The sequence below is a fragment of the Bison bison genome, unplaced genomic scaffold (assembly GCF_000754665.1).
Source record: "Bison bison bison isolate TAMUID 2011002044 unplaced genomic scaffold, Bison_UMD1.0 scf7180017864033, whole genome shotgun sequence".
NCBI classification, from domain to species: domain Eukaryota; kingdom Metazoa; phylum Chordata; class Mammalia; order Artiodactyla; family Bovidae; genus Bison; species Bison bison.
In genome coordinates this window covers 1,442,241-1,462,507 of record NW_011494605.1, presented here as the reverse complement: position 1 = coordinate 1,462,507, position 20,267 = coordinate 1,442,241, and the positions used below count along the sequence as shown (strand labels likewise).

The window sequence follows — 20,267 nt, the reverse complement described above, 5'->3', positions numbered from 1 at the left end:
CTTTATTGACTATTCAAAAGCCTTTGACTCTGTGGCTCGCAATATACTGTGGAAAATTCTGAAAGAGATGGGAATACCAGACCACCTGACCTGCCTCTTGAGAAATCTGTATGCAGGTCAGGAAGCAACAGTTAGAACTGGACATGGAATAACAGACTGGTTCCAAATTGGGAAAGGAGTACGTCAAGGCTGTATATTGTCACCCTGCTTATTTAATTTATATGCAGAGTATATCATGAGAAATTCTGGGCTGGATGAAGCACAAACTGGAATCAAGATTGCTGGGAGAAATATCAATAACCTCAGATATGGAGATGATACTACCTTTATGGCAGAAAGTGAAGAACTAAAGAGCGTCTTGATGAAAGTGAAAGAGGAGAGTGAAAAAGTTGGCTTAAAGCTCAACATTCAGAAATTAAGATCATGGCATCCGGTCCCATCACTTCATGGCAAATAGATGGAGAAACAGTGGCTGATTTTATTTTTTGGGCGGCTCCAAAATCACTGCAGATGGTGACTGCAGCCATGAAATAAAAAGAGGCTTACTCCTTGGAAGAAAAGTTATGACCAACCTAGACAGCATATTAAAAAGCAGAAACATTACTTTGCCAGCAAAGGTCCGTCAAGGCTATGGTTTTTCCAGTGGTCATGTATGGATGTGAGAGTTGGACTATAAAGAAAGCTGAGCGCCTAAGAATTGATGCTTTTGAACTGTGGTGTTGGAGAAGACTCCTGTGAGTCCCTTGGACTGCAAGGAGATCCAACCAGTCCAATCTAAAGGAGATCAGTCCTGGTGTTCACTGGAAGGACTGATGTTGAAGCTGAAACTCCAGTCCTTTGGCCACCTGATGTGAAGAGCTGACTCATTTGAAAAGACCCTGATGCTGGGAAAGATTGAGGACAGGAGGAGAAGGGGATGACAGAGGATGAGATGGTTGGATGGCATCAACAACTCAATGGACATGAGTTTGGGTGGACTCTTGGAGTTTGTAATGGATAGTGAGGCCTGACATGCTGCAGTCCATGGGGTCACAGAGTCAGACATGATTGAGCAACTGAACTGAACTGAACTTTAAAGCAGGGAATCTCATTGGCAATGTTTGCGATATAAAAGATTAGGGTTCCCTGGTGGTGCAGTGGTAACGAATCCACCTGCCAAACAGGAGATGTAGGTTCGATCTCTGGTTTGAGAAGATCCCCTGCAGAAGGAAATGGCAAGTCACTCCAGTATTCTTGCCTGGGAAGTCCCATGGACAGAAGAGCCTAGCAGGCTACAGTTCATGGGGTTGCAAAGAGTTGGATGCAACTTAGTGACTAAACAACAACAACGTTGGACATGAAGATTAGAGTCTTAAAGCAAGTCTTGATAAGTAAGCAAGTATTTAATAGGGAAGAAATTTGTCTTCCTGAGTTATCTCTTGGGCTGAGAAGGGGACTGTTTGCTCAGATTAAGAATCTATCATTATGAGAAGGGAGCTGAATGATGATTGAGCAGACTGTTGTTCAGGCAAATGATTTATGGGAAGATACTAAAGCAAATAATGAAGCTATTTACTGGTTTATAGCATTAAAACTCATGGTAAAGTCCTATTGAGGTAGGTGAGCCTAAGATTTTAGTTCTGTTAGCCTCGTGAATGCAGGTCATCTCAGGTCTCACATGTCTTACTAAAGTTATATACACTTTTCCATTAATGTGTTACACATTGTTAGATTTAGTCTCAGAAACCTTATAGTTTTGGTTCCCATTGTAAACAATTTTTTATGTAAAAATACTTTTGTATGTGTTTTGCTAATCTATGGTTTTGAAATCGATTTTTGTATAACATTCTTGTCTTAGATATTCTTGAATTGTTTAGTAGAGGAAGCCATATCATCTACAAACAATGAATTTTAATTCTGCCTTACAGATTACCTTGTCTTGACTTACGAGAATTTTCAATGTACTGAAATAAAAGTGGTGATTGTGCATGTGGCAGAGATATTTATTGCCTACTGGCTATTCATTTCCTCTCCTATATTTTCAAGCCCTCTTGCAGGTGTATAGGGCCTAGTTCCAGCCAGTAGACTATAAATGGAAATTATGTGGATCCCTTCCAGGGAGTGGCATAGAAGAATTGATAAGAACTCTCTGTTGTTATAGTGACAGTGAGGTCACCTGTTCTCGATGGTACAGCTGCAAATTGTTCAGCCTGTCTCATCAGCACAGGTCCTTGGGCAATTTTGTGAAGTGTGATTCTCTTGCTAACCTGTATTACCATAAAGTACAGGGAAAAATGAACCTTTATTATGTTAAGCCACTAATTTTCAGACTTAATTTGCTCTTGCAGTGCAACCTGATAGGTTGCAGCACAAAACTAATACTATGTGCCTTCTTGTCTTGATCCTGTCTTAGATAGGATCATGTCGAAGATTTCACACCTGTGAATGTTGTTTGCAGTAGATTTTTGTTGGATATCCTTTAGCAAGTTAAGGAAGTTCCCTTTGAAATTCCTTGTTTTCAAAGAATTTACATTTTTGAATTATGAGTGGATGTTGGATGTTACTGAATACTTTTTTCAGCTTCTAGTGAGTTGATAATGTTTTTCCTATGGTGAATTAATAGATTTTCTATTGATAATCCATTCTTGTATTCTTTGAAAGTACCCAGCTTAATCATGTTGTATTCTTTTTTGATCATCACTAACTTTAATTTGTTAATATTTTGTTTAAGATAGTTTTCCACATATTGTCATGCATGTGTGCATGCATGTGTGCCAAGTCGCTTCAGTCGTGTCCTACTCTTTGCGACTTATTGACTATAGCCTGCCATGCCCTTCCCCAGGGGATCTTCCCTACTGAGGAATCAAACCCTCATCTGTTATTTACCACTAGTGCCACCTGGGAAGCCCATGGTCACTAGTAAGAGAGATCTATAATTAGATTTCTCCTACTTTTCTTCAGTGGTTTGGTAGCAATCTTATGATCACATCATAAAATTAATTGGGGGATATTTTCTTTCTTGGAAGCAGTTTACCAGTTTGTTCCTTCACTCTTTATTGGGCTGTTAGTAAGTCCGACTGTTAGTGTATCTTCTGTGGAACTTTCCTTATAGGCATTCTTTGAGGCTTGGGCTGTGGGAGTGTTCTGGTTTTTTTTTTTTTTTTCTGCTGTGGATCTCTCATAGTTCACTGACCTGGGACTACTACCACCAAACAGTAGCTAGCTTTACTTCAGTTTCCTCTCTTATAAAGTGTAGATAGTAAAAATACCACAAAGGTTGTTGTGAGGGTTAAACAAATTATTTATGTAAGTGCAAGGAGTAATCTAAGAAGGAAGGAATTTCCCCCTACCCCCTAAATATTGGCACACCTAAGAATTACATATCAATTTCATTGCATTATTTTGGAATTTCTTTTAAAATTTTCTCTAGTATAAAGAAAGTACATTTTCCTTAAACTAAACAGGATAGGTGAGCATATGGATTTTTAAATTGGGTGAGGTAGGAATTGATCATTCACTTGAGTAGGATTCAAAAGGAATGTTTTCAGCAAAATTGAGAAATTCATCTCAGTTGCAAAAATCTGCTTCTCTTCCTTTTTACTCAGAACTATGGCACTAGTAGTAAAGAACCTGCCTGCCAATACAGGAGACATGTAAGAAATGTGGGTTCAGTCCCTGGGTTGGGAAGATCCCCTGGAGGACTACACGGCAACGCACTCCAGTATTCTTGCCTGGAGAATCTCATGGACAGACGAGCCTGGCGGGTTATGGTCCATAGGGTTGCAAAGAGTCGAACCCAACTGAAGCAACTTGGCACTTGCAGCAGCCACCTGCCTTATCCTTACTATCCTGAAAGTAGTGCTTCTACCACACTTCTTTCCTGTCATCATCCTCCTCAACTACTTCCCAGCAAATTCCATTAGAATTATTTTTTTTAATATATTTCCCATGATGAAAGAGAAATTGTCAAGTATGGCATGTAGTACCAGTCTTCAACAAATATTTTTTGGATAAGTGAGTTTCCTGGTTCCTGTTTATACTTAGTGGTTCTTTCTTCCATTAATTTAACTTTGAAGTTCCTGTAAATTATAAATTTTATGGGCACAAATATGATTTAACTTAACTTATTGTATAAGCAGCTTTTCAGGAACCTTATTTCTGCAGTATGGCATAACTCAACCATTATATATCACCTATTTGAAAAGTATGTTATCTACATAATTACATTTATGTAGTTACAATGAACTTGGTGAAATGAAATTTTCTTTTTTAACCTATAACAATTTCAGATTGGTTTAAAACTATTAGATTTTATCTTGATGCGTTTCAACATCTGCAATATTGGAATTGTTGCATTTCCGCGATCTTATAAAAAGGATTTAAAGAACTATTTCCATAAATGTAAAAAGGAAGAAACTCTTTATGCTGGAATATGAAGGTTTATGTAAACAGAGGAAATAAATACTGTTGTCTTTCATGAATCAAGCTCTCTGCTTTGTGTTTGTACTAATTTTGTCTTATTTATTTTCTGTAGCAAACCCATAAGGTTGTTTCCCCAGTTTATAGATAAGGAAATGAAAACTTAGAGTAAATGACTTGCTCAGGGTCACATAACAAGCAGGGATTTGAACCCAATTCTTTGAACACTCTAAGCTAGGGTTCTTGAGGAATCATCCGAGAAATATGCCTCTTCCATTATGAGCCAAAGTAAGGACATTCCCTTTGATTTCTGGAGGTGAATGAGCAACCTATGGAAAACTCACAAGAGCTATGAAAATGCTTCTTAAGCTAAGTCTAGGTTGAAAATTTGAAGTGGATTCTTATCTCATCCCCTTATTATACCTTCCATTCCCTCATTTTGAAATATAATTTTCCAAAATATTTATTCTAATTCCATGGAAGGAATATATCCAGCTGTATCCCCACTGCACTGTTACTCATTGTATATCTATTTAGTTCTAATCTCCTTCCTCATTGTGTTATCATTATTTGTTTTTTCATGTCTCTCATTCTGGACGGTAATATCTTTGAAGTCTCCTATTATATTTATCTGTGATTACTGTCTCCTACCTTGTTCAGTACTTGATACATAGAAGATGCTTAATAAATATTGGATAGTGTTGAGTTATACACAGTATTCAAGGTTCTCTGCAGTGTGCCCCTCTCTGCCTCTGTGATATTCTCTCCAATTACTTTCCTACACAACTAGCCATGTGATTGTATCTTCATTGTTTATTCCTTGTGCCTTTTCTTCCACTTGGAATGCCCTATCTCCCCCTTTTCTCTGCTTAGCGCCTTGATTCCAACCTACCTCCTCCAGGAGCCCTCCACCATTTAGACCATTAGAAGTTTATAAATGTCCTTCTGCAGGTATTGTCATATAGATTTGCCCCCTAGCATATCTGTCAGTTTTCTTTGTGTTAATACCCTCTCTTATCTGGTTTGTGAGTTCAAATCCCTGTACCTCTCTAGATCTCTGTGTTAGCTAATGTGTTGTCCAAGAGATTCTTAGTGACTAGTCTGATAAAGAGAAACAGTTGTAGTCACCTAGAAGAGGCTTTATGTAGAGCGTTGCTGACTAGTTTGTGGAGAAATTTTAGTAAACAAAAAGTGAAATGGTCTGCAACCAACATGACTCAACTGGCATTGAAATTAATGGAGATAAATAATCTGTATAAGCCAAGTGGCTCAGATTTGGATATAATTCGAGAAACAGCATTATAGCACTTTTTTTTCCCTTTCCCATCAGTCTTCAGAGCATTTTTCAGTTTTTTCCTCTCATTCAGTCTGGATCACATATTCTTGGTCAGTTATTTGGGACCATAACTGAGTCATTTGAATTACATGCTATTTGGTTCTGGAATCAAAGTTTGATTCTCTCTGTTGACTGCTGGCTCGCCATATGTTGCTGTAATTCTGGAAAGCAGTGAAAATTGTGGTAGTATTGAAGGAGGAGTGGTGTTTTAATAATAAATTGCTTACATTTGTTTTATAACTAATTCACACATCTAGATATTCTGCTGCTAAGCTGCTAAGTCACTTCAGTCGTGTCCGACTCTGTGCAACCCCATAGACAGCAGCGCACCAGGCTCCCCTATCCCTGGGATTCTCCAGGCAAGAACCCTGGAGTGGGTTGCCATTTCCTTCTCCAATGCATGAAGGTGAAAAGTGAAAGTGAAGTCGCTTAGTCGTGTCTGACTCTTCGCGACCCCATGGACTGCAGCCTTCCAGGCTCCTCCGTCCGTGGGATTTTCCAGGCAAGAGTACTGGAGTGGGGTGCCATTGCCTATTCTGCAGGAAACTTAAAATAAATTATGGAAGATTTTTAGATATAAGGTAGCCATTATTAAACCTGGAGAAATGAGTCTGAGAAAGATGAAAGGTCATAGTGACCTTCTTAAAGGTCAAATATTTAGTTGATAATAACTGCTAGGACAAAATTTCATAAAGGCAGGGACTTTGTCGTGTTCACTATTGTAGTCTCAGCACTTGGTGCTTGCATGCCAAGTTGCTTCAGTCCTGTCTGACTCTTTGCGACCCCATGGACTGTAGCCCACCAGGCTCCTCTGTCCAGGGAATTCTCCAGGCAAGAATACTGGAGTGTGTAGCCATTCCCTTCTCCAGTAATATGGTGATGGGAAGTTAAATATGTGTTAAGGAACAAGAAAGAGGAATTGAATTTATTTAACTCCAGATTAACACTCCCATCACTCCATCAAAGCTACTCTTATTAAAATTATTGATACTATTCCAAGTCTTTTCTACCTTGTCTTATCAGCAACATTAGACTGAACTAGTTACTCCCCTTCCTTGAAATACATTATTTAATTGACTTCCAGCATAATACATTCTCCATTTTCTTCCCCTTTTTTCCTGGCCATTCCTTAGTCTGCTTCTCATCTTCCCAGATTCTAAACAGTGGAGTATTCCCAGGGCTCAGTTTTCAGAGGTTTCCTATTTATGCTCACTTCCTTGGTTATATCACTTAGTGCCATATTTTTAAATACCATTTAGACTCTAAAAATGACCAGTTTATATGTATAACCTTGAGTCTTCCCCTGAACCTCTACTCTGATAGTTTGGATGATTGATAGATACGTGAAGCTCAACATATCAAAAACCAGACTCCTAATATCTTATTCTTCCATCTGTCCCATTGGAAGGGTATAACTAATTTACACAAACTCAATTCTTCCAGCTGCTTTCACTAAAAAACTTTGATGTTCTCATTGACAGTCTATCAGCAGTTCCTGTGGACTGTATCTTCCAGTGGCATCTGAATCTGATCAATTTTTGCCTCCACTGCCGTCACTCAGAGGCAAGCCAGCATTCTTTTCCATGCTTTGTTGTTAATAATTTCTTAATTGACTTCCTTGACTCTGCCCATGGACACTATAGACTGTTCTTGACACAGTAGCCAAGAAGATATTATTTCCCCAAAAAAAATAAATAAAAGAACTTGTCTTTTCAAAATAGAAGTCTAAATCCTTAAAATTTGCCTTTTTTACTTTATTTCCTACTATTCAGTCTAGTCCTCTTGGCTTTCTTGGTATTTCTAATTATCAGGCATATACCCTACCCCACCCACAGGATCTTTGTGTGTGGTTTTTGTTGTTTGTTTGTTTCTCTCTTTCTGGAATGTCCCCATGATTTACGTCTTGTGATATTTAATAGGGTCTTCAGGCCTATACTCCATAGAATTTTGCTAGGGCGGTTCTCTCTGTGAGGTCCCCATTGACCACCCTATGTAAAATTACAGCTGCTTCCCTACATATCCCTCCCACCCCACCCGGCAGCACTTCTTATTTCCTTTATTTTCCTCCCATGGTATTTACCATCCTTCAGTATACTGTGTATTTTACCTATTTATTTTACAGGGGGTTGTGTGTTTTTAAATCTGTTTCTCCTTACTAGAATGTAAATTTTACTAGAATGTAAGTTCTACAAGGGTAGGAATTTATTCATTTATCTACCTTGATTTATTATGAAGCAATGGATGAGTATGAGGACTAGCATTCTGTTCTGTTTGGCCTCATAGCTAGACTATTATCAGTTCATGTGTATTTGTCCTTTGCTTTATATATCCATCCCTACCTTTACCCCATTCCTACTCAAAAGGCCTTGGAATTGATAAAGTTCTATAGATTTTCAGTTCAGTCACTCAGTTGTGTCTGACTCTTTGTGACCCCATGGACTGCAGCATGCCAGGCTTCCCTGTCCATCACCAACTCCCGGAGCTTGCTCAAATTCATGTTCATCGAGTCGGTGATGGCATCCAACTATCTCATCCTCTATCGTCCGCTTCTGCCTTCAATCTTTCCCAGCATCAGGTGGCTAAAGTATTGGAGCTTCAGCTTCAGCATCAGTCCTTCCAATGAATATTCAGGACTGATTTCCTTTAGGATTGACTGACTGGCTTGATCTCCTTGCAGTCCAAAGGACTCTCAAGAGTCTTCTCCAACACCGCAGTTCAAAAGCATCAATTCTTTGGAGCTCAGCTTTCTTTATAGTCCAACTCTCATCCTCACATGACTACTAGAAAAACCATAGCTTTGACTAGACGGGCCTTTGTTGGCAAATAATGTCTCTGCTTTTTAATATGCTGTCTAGGTTGATCATAGCTTTTCTTCCAAGGATCAAGTGTCTTTTAATTTCATGGCTGCAGTCACCATCTGCAGTGATTTTGGACATGTGGATTGAATAGTCAGATTATTCAATGTTTAGTCATATAGTGGTAGTAACGATTGCTATGCTCAGTAGCTCAGTTTTATCTGACTCTGCAGCCCCCTGGACTGTAGCCTGCCAGGCTCCTCTATCCAGGGGATTTTCCAGGCAAGAATACTAGAGTGGGTTGCCATTTCCTTCTCCAGGGTATCATCCCAACGCAAGGATCGAACCCACGTCTCCTGCATTAGCAGGCTGATTCTTTATTGCTGAGCCACTGGGGAAGCCCAAAATAGCTTTTAACGTTTGAATCCACTTACTGAGGACTTGTTCTGTGTCGAGAATTTTCATGTGTTTTTACATACATTATCTTTTTTTTTAAACCTATTTTGCCATGTAGTTTGTGAGATCTCAGTTCCCCAACTAGGGAATGAACCCAGGCCATGGTAGTAAAAGCATGGAATCCTAACCATGAGGCCACCAGGGAACCCCCTAATGAAATTTATCTTCAAATATAGCTGTGACATTATATTTGATTTTTTTTATTTTTATAAATGTTGTATGTGTATGTGTATAATGTCACTATATATATATATATATATATATCCTGTGTATACATATGTAATTTTTTTTTTTTACATATGTAATTTTTAAACAGGTCATCAGAACACCTCATGGGAGAGACTTCGATGAGTCTTTGGAAAGGTGTGAAGACTACTTGAGTTCAAGGTCATGCAGCAAGCCCCAGCATTCAGCCAGGACCTTACTTGTTCATTCAGCACCCTCTACCATGCCGAAGCATTCTCCAAGCCCTGTGTTAAATCGAGCTTCTCTCAGGGAAAGGTAATGCTTAGTTTCTATTTCTGTATTAATTTTTGAATAATCATTAGAAAAGAGCAGGCAGTAATTATGTATGTCACGTGATTATTTGCAAAAGGGTAATTTGATTTTAAGAGAGTTACTTTAAATTGTTTTTGCTTAGAACATATTGCACAGTGTCAGATACTCCTCCCCACCTCAGTTCTCTCAAAGTGAGTTTATTAACTATAGTGAGTGTATTAATTAGAGTCGCTTTAACCTTAATTAAATATTGTAGTTCCCAAAGTGAAAAATAGAGTATATGATAATTGTTTTTAAGAGATTCATAGGAATTTAACATTATAGTCATGACTTATGTATAAAAATAGCATAGGTTATATTTTTTCTTTTACTGATAATAATGATACTGTATATTATGGGTTCATGGCACCTGCTTTCATCAAATTACCTATCCCCAACTGCCAAGAGAATCTTAATCATGTTAATGATCTAGTTCTCCCTCTAAAAACGTTTTGGCAAACAAAGTTAAGACACTTGTTATAATTTGAATGTGAAAGAAATAATTCCTCTTCATCTGTTTTTGTTGTTGTTGAATCCAAATTGAAAATTCCTTGCCTCCCTCACATTTAGTAACATAGAAAACAAGAATTGTCATAAATTAAAAAAAAGGCAAACAAACCCAACCCTCGGTATTTAAGAAATTTTGTAGAAATTTGAAAACCTAAGAGATATACCGTCAACACATAGAAATATAATCTATCATCACACATGGTATCAAAAAGCTAAAGAGGCACACTAAATCTCTACAGTGTGCTAGGGGCATCAGGCATAAATAAGAAAGTTTAAATTAGCTGTAGAGAATCTATCAAAAGTTCATCTCAAAACCAATGATTCAAACAAGAGTGTGCCAGTTTGGGAACTGTACTAAAGCACCCCTGTTATGAACACATAAATTTGTTTCATCATTAGTCCTGTAACCATTTGAAATAGGTATATGAAGGAATGCTAGAGACACTCATCCTAAATTAGGGAGTTTTGACTAACGTTACTTCAAGTCAATCATGCCTCTGGAAATCAAGTTCAGATAGGTAGGTAGGTAGGTAGGTAGATCTGTATAGGTGTAAGTTCTATATATAGGTATAAGATCTATATAGATATAAGTTCAGATAGGTAGGTAGGTACATCTATATAGAGAGATATGTCTGTGTATCTGTAGGTTTTAAAAGTTCAAGAGAAGCTCTTAAAGAGAGGTTTTTCTACTGAAGTCTGATAACTTGTGTCTCTGTTACCAGGGGACTTTCTTTGCTTCCACGACTGCTCTGATGCTCAAACATTCAGTTGGTGCTACTCTTACTTTTCCCTGCTTTTAGAATTAAGCACTTGTGGTTTTCTTGATTAGGTTCTTTGCTATATCTGTAGGTTTTCAAGCATTTTTTAAACCTATAAGTCCTTGAATATCTTATTATAAACCTTGATTTATTTTTCTATCTTTTTGCATATTTTGAAGAAGTCTGCAATTGTCTACTGCTATATTAAAATATCAAATTTAATCTTGTGTTGTTTTTTTTCCTTGTATATAATTTTGTCTCAGTATTTTGAAGTCAGGTTGATAAATTCTTCATTGAGCTGTTTTCAAAACTTCTTTATCGAGGCTAGCTAATGTCAGCTGTCCCTTTTTCATATTTCAGTGCAGGGGATGGTTTAGAGTAGGTGACAGCATTTATTTTGGCGTTGGATAGTAGATATAGATAAATAAGTTCTTTGCTAGAAGGATACCAGTGATTCAAATGTTAAACATTACATATTTTACCTATGACTGGAAGAAATTTGAGGTACTTTTAAAATTAAAGAATATAATAGTTGTTTAGTTTGAACACATCTAAATAAGTTGATAAAATTTTATTTTAGTACTTTATAATATAAATAAACTTTTTTATTTTCACTAAGAACACCTCTACTTCGAGTGTATTTTCTAAAAAAATCTAGATCTAGTCTGTAAAGGAAAGTAAAATATATCAGACAATATGTCTTTAAGACATATTACCAAAAGAAAAAACATTTTGTTCTTTTTAGCATGCTTAGTACCACATGTTTAAATATAAGACTTTCTATGATCTGGCTTTTAGGTCACTGAGAAATATACTAGAGTGTTTATACAATCCATTGGAATCAATAAACAATTTAAACTGATGTAAACATAGATTGTATGTCCTTGGCAAAATTGGGAGTATGACAGAACATAGAGCTCTATTTTTTCTAGGTACATATTCATTAAAATTAAATAAGTTTTCCTCTAAGATTGCTGTAAAATGCTGACTCCTTATCATGTATAGGAATAAACACATTTTGAAAGCTTTATCAGCGACTCTAAGCAAATGACTTTATTTATTTATCATGAAGGTCCTTTTTGCTTTAATCCTTTTAAAAGAATAACTCCAGTAGAGTTAGTACACCATAAACGGGTTTCACTTCTGATTATAAGTGTTATGTTTCAAAACCAGTTTTCTCTTCAAAGTATAAATATTAATATTATGGCATAATAATTATATTAGCTTATAGAGTTATTAATAAAATCAGACTAAGAAATAATAGCAAATCTAATTTAAAAGGAGCTGATATTCTCATGCTAAAGGTTTTGCTTTCTAAATGCAGTAAGACTGTTAGGCAGTCATTCCTTATACCACAGCACAGACTAGTGGATCCTCTCACAGTATCATCAAAGAGATCCTCCTGGAGCTGCACATTTGAGTCTCTGATTTTCAAGATGTGTTACATACGTAGCCAGTAATAAGGCCTGCCAATATATTTCCATCAGTGCAGGCAACACTTCCTATTACAAATGCAGGAGATTAAGATTTAGATATAGTTGATCATCCATTATTGATTGCATTCTTTAAAACAGATTATGTAAATCATTTATCCTGCCTAATAGTTTATACTTTGTGTAAACACATAAAATTATAACTTTGTAAGGACAAACTAGAAGCTAGAAGGTTTTAAGCAAACTATTAGCATTTTAATAACTCATTCCTTTATAATGAATCCGTTTGCAATGCGGGAGACCCTGGTTAGATTCCTGGGTCGGGAAGATCTACTGGAGAAGGGATAGGCTACCCACTCCAGTATTCTTGGGCTTCCCTTGTGGTTCAGCTGGTAAAGAATCTGCCTGCAATGCGGGAGACCTGGGTTTGATCCCTGGGTTGGGAAGATCCCCTGGAGAAGGGAACAGCTACCCACTCCAGTATTCTGGCCTGGAGAATTCCATGGTCTGTATAGTCCATGGTGTCACAAAGAGTCGGACCCGACTGAGTGATTTTCACTTACTTCCTTTATAAAGGAATTATCAAGAATATGTCATGTAGATACATTATAATCAGATGGATGTAGAAATTTTCGTTATCACTTAGATAAAGCAAGATATCTTAATTATACTAGTGCCAGCTCTGTGTTTGGGAAATGCATGAGAAAGAGAAATGATGGGCTGCTTTAGTTCTTCTTTGGCATGTTTAATTCCAAGAATGGAAAATAATTTTAAAGGTACTATATGTGGAATTATTGCTCTAATATAAAAATTTATATCTTTGTTTAGAGATAAAGCTCTAAAGAATTATATATGGACATTGTTAAAATGGTTAGGTATATAGATTTGCTGTCCCCAAAGCATGTCCAACTTTGTTAGACTATGAATTGAACATATTGTGAGGACCTAATACTATAGTTGAGGTTGAGTATTTGATTTTATATCTGTCTCTCATCCTCAAAGAAAGAAAATGTGTTATTCTAATCTTTATATGTTATCACCAAGGGATAAGAAAAAATAACTATGTGTCTGGCATTTGGTGATTTATTTTTCTCTCCCTCTGGAATGCAATCATCTTTGTTTTTTATGCCTACAGGTTCCATTCTGATTGGTGTTCACCTTCCAACTGTGATGAGATCCATGACCGGGTAAAGAATGTCTTGAAATCACATCAGGCTCATCAAAGACATTTATATGTTAGTTTCTAAATTTTTCTCTTGAAGGCTTTTTTTTAAATTAGGCATGAAAACCACCCAAGATGTTTAACGCTCACAATATTTAATCCCTGGGAAGGAAAAGAAAAGATACAACCTCCATTTAATGGAAGTCAGTGGTTTAGCTAAAGGGAACATATCTAACTTCCTGCCTGACCTGAGTCATTATGCAAAATGTTTGACACAGATCATATTAACTATAAAAAAATATTAGTGATACCTATCTCATAAAGAGTCAGTAAGTAGTGATTTCACGATAATTTTTCACAGCCTTCAAAATACGGGAACTCTTATTTTATGACCCAGAATAAATTCCATTTCCTGCAAATAGATTTGATTGAATGGTAGAATGAGAGGAGGGATGAGACATGTGTTTTGGAGAAGTTTCCCAGCTGATTTTTATGCTAATTAAATACTTAAAAGAGGACAAGAAGAGGTCAGGTTTATCAGTTTAGTACTAAATAACATCAGTATGAAAATCTGACATAAGGCAAATGAACATATAAATAAATGACAGGTGGGAAATAATTACAGTATATTATTCTTTTTATGTTTGATATCTTGTTTCAGTCATTTATTTAAAAACAATTGTTTATCAGGAGTCATGTTGGACACCAAGCTTGGTCCTGGGAATGTAACTGGATTATGTGACATTGGCATCATTTTATATAGTTGAAAGCTTCTATTATGCATAATTTTAAATTAAACTTGTTTTCAAAGTATAATTACAGATAGTCCCAGTGACTGCCTCTCCCAAGGTTAACATTATCCTTACTTCTAATAACAAGATTAGAAGTGTTAGAAGATTAGAAGTAAAAGTATTGCATGTTTTTATGTTTATAGCAGTGACATCCTACCGTGTCTTTTCCCTTTTTTTTTTCTTACTTACTTCATTTTGTTTTTCTAGTTCGGATATTTTTGCAATGCAGACATCTTGTTACCTAGTTCTTCACTCTTGCTGCTGCATGGTATTTCATTGTGTGAAAATACTACCATTGGTTAATGCATTCATCTATCGATGGACCTTTGGGTTGTTTCTGGTTTGAGCTATTTTAGAACTGTTATGAACAGTATGTATCCTCAGATAACATTGTATACATTTTATTTGGGTATGTTGCCACCACTGTATTGCTCAGTCATAAACTGTATAAACATTAAGCTTTTCCAAGTGATTTTAATGATTTACACTCCCACTACCAGTGTGAATGAGTTCAGTTTGTTTCGTATGCTCACTTCTGCTTGATAGGTTGTGTGCATGTGTATGTGTGTGTACATACATGCATTTTAATTTTGGCATTTTGACTGTGAGAAGTAGTTTTATCACATAATGGTTTCAATTTGCTGTTTCCTGGTGACTAGTTTATTGACTGTTTGGGTATTCTCTTTTGTGAGTATTTGTTCAAGTTACTTGCCCATTTTTATACTGCATTGTCTCTTTTAATTTGTTAAAATTTCCATATAGATTCTTGATATGTCAGATATATGTTTCATAATTTTCTTTTCCCACTCTGTACCTTGCCTTTTCTTTCTTTTAATGATATCTTTTGAAGAAAAGAAGTTCTTAAGTCCAATGAATCCAATTTATCTTTTGTATTAGCATTTTTAGAATGTTTGTCTTATCAGTGGAAATAATCAATAAACAATCTAAAATAAGAATAGAAAGGTTTTATTAGAGCCAGACTGAGAACTATAGCCCAAGAGATTTGAACTGTGACGGAGTAGCTCTTGAATTGTGTTCTGCCAGACTGCAAAATGGAGGAGGCTTATATTAGCAAAACCCACAGAGTTATAGATAGATGAGTTAATAAGTTAGGGTTGGTTATGGTCGAAATGGCTGTGTAGTCATAAGAGGAGACCTTTGTGATCTTAAGATTGCAGCTGATTGCTGCTGCAGATGTTGTCTTGAGAACTGCTAGTATCCTTGAGTTCGATAAAGTTCATAAGAACTGCTGGCTGTACTTAGCGTAAAGTTCAAGCCACATGAGGGACAGGCCAGAATGACTTCTCCATCCCTCAGTATGTGAAAATTTCTTGTTAGTCTACTTCAGGACTCCATCCTATGTTTTCTTCTAAAGACTTTTTGTTTTCTTTCACATTTAAACATATGATCTAGTTGGAATTATTTTTTCTGCATAGTGGAGGAAGGTGGCAAATTTCAAGAAAGTTTCAAGTTCTATGACTGTGGATATCTCTTTTTCTTTGTAGTTCTGTTAACTTTGTTTTATATATTTTGAAGCCATGTTGGTTGGATACAGATTTCAGACTGTGATACAAATCTTTTATTGTAAAGTGTCTTTTTTATTTCTAGTATTATTTCTTGTTTCATAGTACTATGTAGCAGCACCTACACTGCTAGGTGTACAGTTATAGCAACTTTATTTTGGCCATATATACATGGTATATATTTTCCATCCTTTTTTTAATCATTATATTTAAAGTGTGTATCTTGTGAATAGCACATGAGATTTTTTTCCAGATTGAAAATCTAGAATTTTCATGTAGACTGATGCAGCTTTCATTTGAATTAATAACTTTTTTATAATCCTTTTCCTTTTTATTAACTTGTTATCCACTTTTTTTAACTATGTTATTGGTTGCCCTAGAGATTGCAACTTGCATACATAACAAATTATTTCTTTGTTGACCTCGCCAATAATGTTGGGACCTAAAAACATTTACTGTTTTTTTTAACCTGTCTCATTTTTTTGATATCTATTATCTTGCATTTTGATTCTACATATATAAAACATACAACAAATTCATTTTGTTTGTGTAGTAATGTTTATTCATTTTAATCACATATTTACCTTTTCTGTTATTCTTCATCCTTTCCTGAGGTTCCATGTTCCAATTTCAGTTTTTGAGTCATCTTCCTCCTCCCTGTAGTACTTTCTTTAATGTTACTATCCTGGCTTTGAATTCCAATTTTGTTTTTTTAAAAACATCATGGTTCTACTTTTATGTAGGCTGGTTTTACTGGATATAAAATTCTGTATTAGATCCAGGTTGGTGGCTGTTTCCTTTTGGCATTTTATCTTCCTATTTTTTGGCCATACCACAAGGATCTTAGTTCCCTAATCGGGGATTGAACCTCTGCTCTCAGCAGTGAAAGCATGGAGTCTAACCACTGGACCACTAGGGAGTTTCCTCCTTTGACACTTTAAGGAAGCCATTCACTGTCTTCTGGCTTCTTCTGTGTCACTTGAATAGTCACCTGTCATTCCTTTGAAGTACTGTAGGGTTTCCCCATGCTCTTGCATTTAAGATTTGCTCTTCAACTTTGTGTTTAGTAATCTTACTATGATATGCCTAAGTGTAGTTTTCTTGGATTAATTCTACACTGTTTGCAGAGCTTCTTAAATTTTTAAGTTGATATCTTTCATCAGTTTTGGAAAACTCATTCATTCTTTCTTTAAACATTGCTTCTGTTCCAATACTGTCCCTCTGGAATTTCAAATTACACTTCTATAGGGTCTTTAGACTGTATATCATATGTATCTTATGCTTGTTTTGATGCTTTTAATTTTTTATCTCATTAAAGAAATTTAATTTAAAGTTAGGAATCTCCCATATAAGAAAACCCTAAGCCCAGAGGCTTTCTATAGTGAATTCAACCAAACCTTTAAGGAAAACATAATGCTGGTTTTATACATTCCTGAAAATAGAAGAAAAAATACATCCTGGGTCATCTCATGATATCAATATTTCTTCTAATGTCAAATAGATAATGACATTACAAGAAAAGAAAAATAGACCAAAATCCCATATAATATATACATAAAAATCCTTAACAACATGTTAGGAAATTAGAATCAGCAATATATAAAAATGAAAATGTATTGTAATCAAGTGGACTTATTCCAGAAACACAATGTAAATTCATCCTATTAACAGAGTAAATACATTTTGTTCTGTGTCATTTCAATAGACAGAAAAAGTATACAGCAAAGTTTAACTCTATTCATGTTAAACACTGTCAGTAAAGTTGAGGTAGAAGCATACTTCCTTAACGTAATTAAGAAGCATCTTTAAAAAACCTAACTGCTGACATTATACTTAATGGTGAAAGACTAAATGCTTTCTCCCCCTAAGCTCAGAAGCAAGGCAAGCAAGCCCTCTCTCACCATTTCTTTAACATCATACTGGGAGTCTTAGATAATACAGATAGATAAGAACATTGATAAAAGGCATCAAGGTTAGAAGGCAAGAAACAAAACTATTTGCAAAGGATATGGTTATTTATGTAGAAAATTCCAAATGATCTACAGAAAAACTCCTAAGAAGTAAGTTTATCAATGTCACAGGATAAAAAGAAAGTAATTTTTTCCTATATACTAGCCATGAACAATTAGAATTTTAAAAAAGAAAATTCATATAGTTTACAATAGCACCAGAAACTGAAGTGCTTACATATAATTCTAGCAGGATTATACAGAATGCAGGATGTGCATTCTGAGAACTACAAAACACTGTTGAAAGAAATCAAAGAAGATAGAACTAAAACAGAGAGTTACACCATATTCATTGGTTGGAAGACTTAATGTTAAGATGTCAGTTTTTCCCAGTTTGAACTCTATTTTTCAATGAAATCATAAAACCCCATCGAGCTTTCAAGTGGATATTGATAAGCTGATTCTAAAATGTGAATGGAAGAGTACTTGAGATACCAAAGAAGTTCTGAAAGAACAAAATTGGAGGATCCACCCCCTAATTTTAAGATTTAACTACAAAGCACAGCAGTGAAGACTGTGTGTGTGTATGTGTGTGTGTGTGTTTGCTCAGGCACTTAGTTGTGTCCAACTCTGTGACCCCTGGACTGTAGCCTGCAAGAATCTTATGTCCCTGGAATTTTCCAGGCAAGACTTCTAGAGCCGGTTGCCATTTCCTACTCCAGGAGATCTTCCCAACCAAAGGACTGAACCCGAGTCCTTTGTGGCTCCTGCACTGGCAAGTGGATTCTTTATCACCGTGCCACCAATGAAGACTGTGGTATTGATTAACTTATAGACACAGATATCAAGGAATAGAAGAAATCCTCTGGAAATAGACCCACACAAGTACTGATCTTTAACAAAAGTATAAACCCAATTAAATGGAGTCTTTGCATTTATTCTCTTTTTAACACATGGTTGTGGACAACCAAAAACAAACTGCTAACACATAATTACAAATATATCAAAAATATATCATAGACCTAAAACATAGTAGGGGCTTCTCTGGTAGCTTAGCTGGTAAAGAATATGCCTGCAATGCAGGAGACCCAGGTGTGAATCCTGGGTCAGGAAGATCCCCTGGAGACAGGATTGGCTACCCACTCCAGTATACTGGGACTTACCTGGTGCCTCAGACAGTAAGGAATCTGCCTGCAATGCAGGAGACCTGTGTTCGCTGTCTGGGTTGGGAAGATCCCCTAGAAGAGGGCATGACAACCCACCTTAGTATTCTTGCCTGGAGAATCCCCATGGAAGAGGAGCCTGGCAGGCTGCAGTCCATGGGGTTGCAAAAGAGCTGGACATGACTGAGCAACTAAGCACAGCATAAACATAGTAGAAAATCCATTTAATTTATATTTTAAAACGACTTTAGATACGACATCAAACACATGATCTATAAAGGAAAAGGAAAGTGAAAGTGTTAGTCACTCAGTCATGTCTGACTCTTGTGACCCTGTAGACTGCAGCCTGCCAGGCTTCTGTGCCCTTGGGATTCTCCAGGCAAGAATATTAGAGTGGGTTGCCATTTCCTTCTGCAGATGATCTTCCTGATCCAGGGATCATATGAGCCACCAGGGAAGCCCTATAAAGGAAAAGGCAAGTTATTGATAAATGTTATTAAAATTAAAATTTTTTGCTCTATGAAGACACTGTTAAAATAATAGAAAGATTAACCCTTGTCTGAATAAAAATATTTGTAAATCACATATATAATTAAGGACTTGTATCCAAAACTGAAATATATAAAACAACTCTTCAGGCTCAACAATAAAAAAATAAATAAAATTAAAACTGGGCATATGATCTGAACAGACATTTTATCCAGTTAGCATATGAAAAGATGCTCAGTAGTCATAGAAATGCAAATTAACACAATCTGAGATACTATTACACACCTGTTAGAATTTGTTAAATGAAACTACCCCCCAGTGCCTCCCTAAAAAGAAACCCCCAAAATACTGTCAAGGATATGGACCAACAGGAATTATCATTTAATGCTGGTGGGAATGCTTAAACTTACAGCCACTCTTGAGGACAGTTTGAAGGTAGTTTTGTGTAAGTTTAAATATCAGATCAGATCAGATCAGTTGCTCAGTCGTGTCTGACTCTTTGCGACCCCATGAATCGCAGCACGCCAGGCCTCCCTGTCCATCACCAACTCCCGGAGTTCATGCAGACTCACGTCCATCAAGTCAGTGATGCCATCCAGCCATCTCATCCTGTCGTCCCCTTCTCCTCTTGCCCCCAATCCCTTCCAGCATCAGAGTCTTTTCCAATGAGTCAGCTCTTCGCATGAGGTGGCCAAAGTACTGGAGTTTCAGCTTTAGCATCATTCCTTCCAAAGAAATCCCAGGGCTGATCTCCTTCAGAATGGACCGGTTGGATCTCCTTGCAGTCCAAGGAACTCTCAAGAGTCTTCTCCAACACTACAGTTCAAAAGCATCAATTCTTCGGCGCTCAGCCTTCTTCACAGTCCAACTCTCACATCCATACATGACCACAGGAAAAACCATAGCCTTGACTAGACGAACCTTTGTTGGCAAAGTAATGTCTCTGCTTTTGAATATGCTATCTAGG

At 36.5% G+C, this 20,267-nt stretch overlaps 1 protein-coding gene across 2 annotated transcripts in view; it reads left to right on the top strand.

Moving 5' to 3' along the window:
* SPATA6 (spermatogenesis associated 6) overlaps window positions 1–20,267 on the top strand; it is a 171,130-nt gene that overhangs the window by 107,364 nt on the left and 43,499 nt on the right. The window contains exons 10-11 of one of the 2 annotated variants that reach the window (XM_010834435.1): window positions 9,302–9,486; window positions 13,359–13,410. In XM_010834435.1, the coding sequence (XP_010832737.1) occupies window positions 9,302–9,486; window positions 13,359–13,410 (237 nt within the window). Of the gene's footprint in view, window positions 1–9,301; window positions 9,487–13,358; window positions 13,459–20,267 lie in introns of both variants that reach the window. The other variant, XM_010834434.1, reaches the window with a different exon arrangement.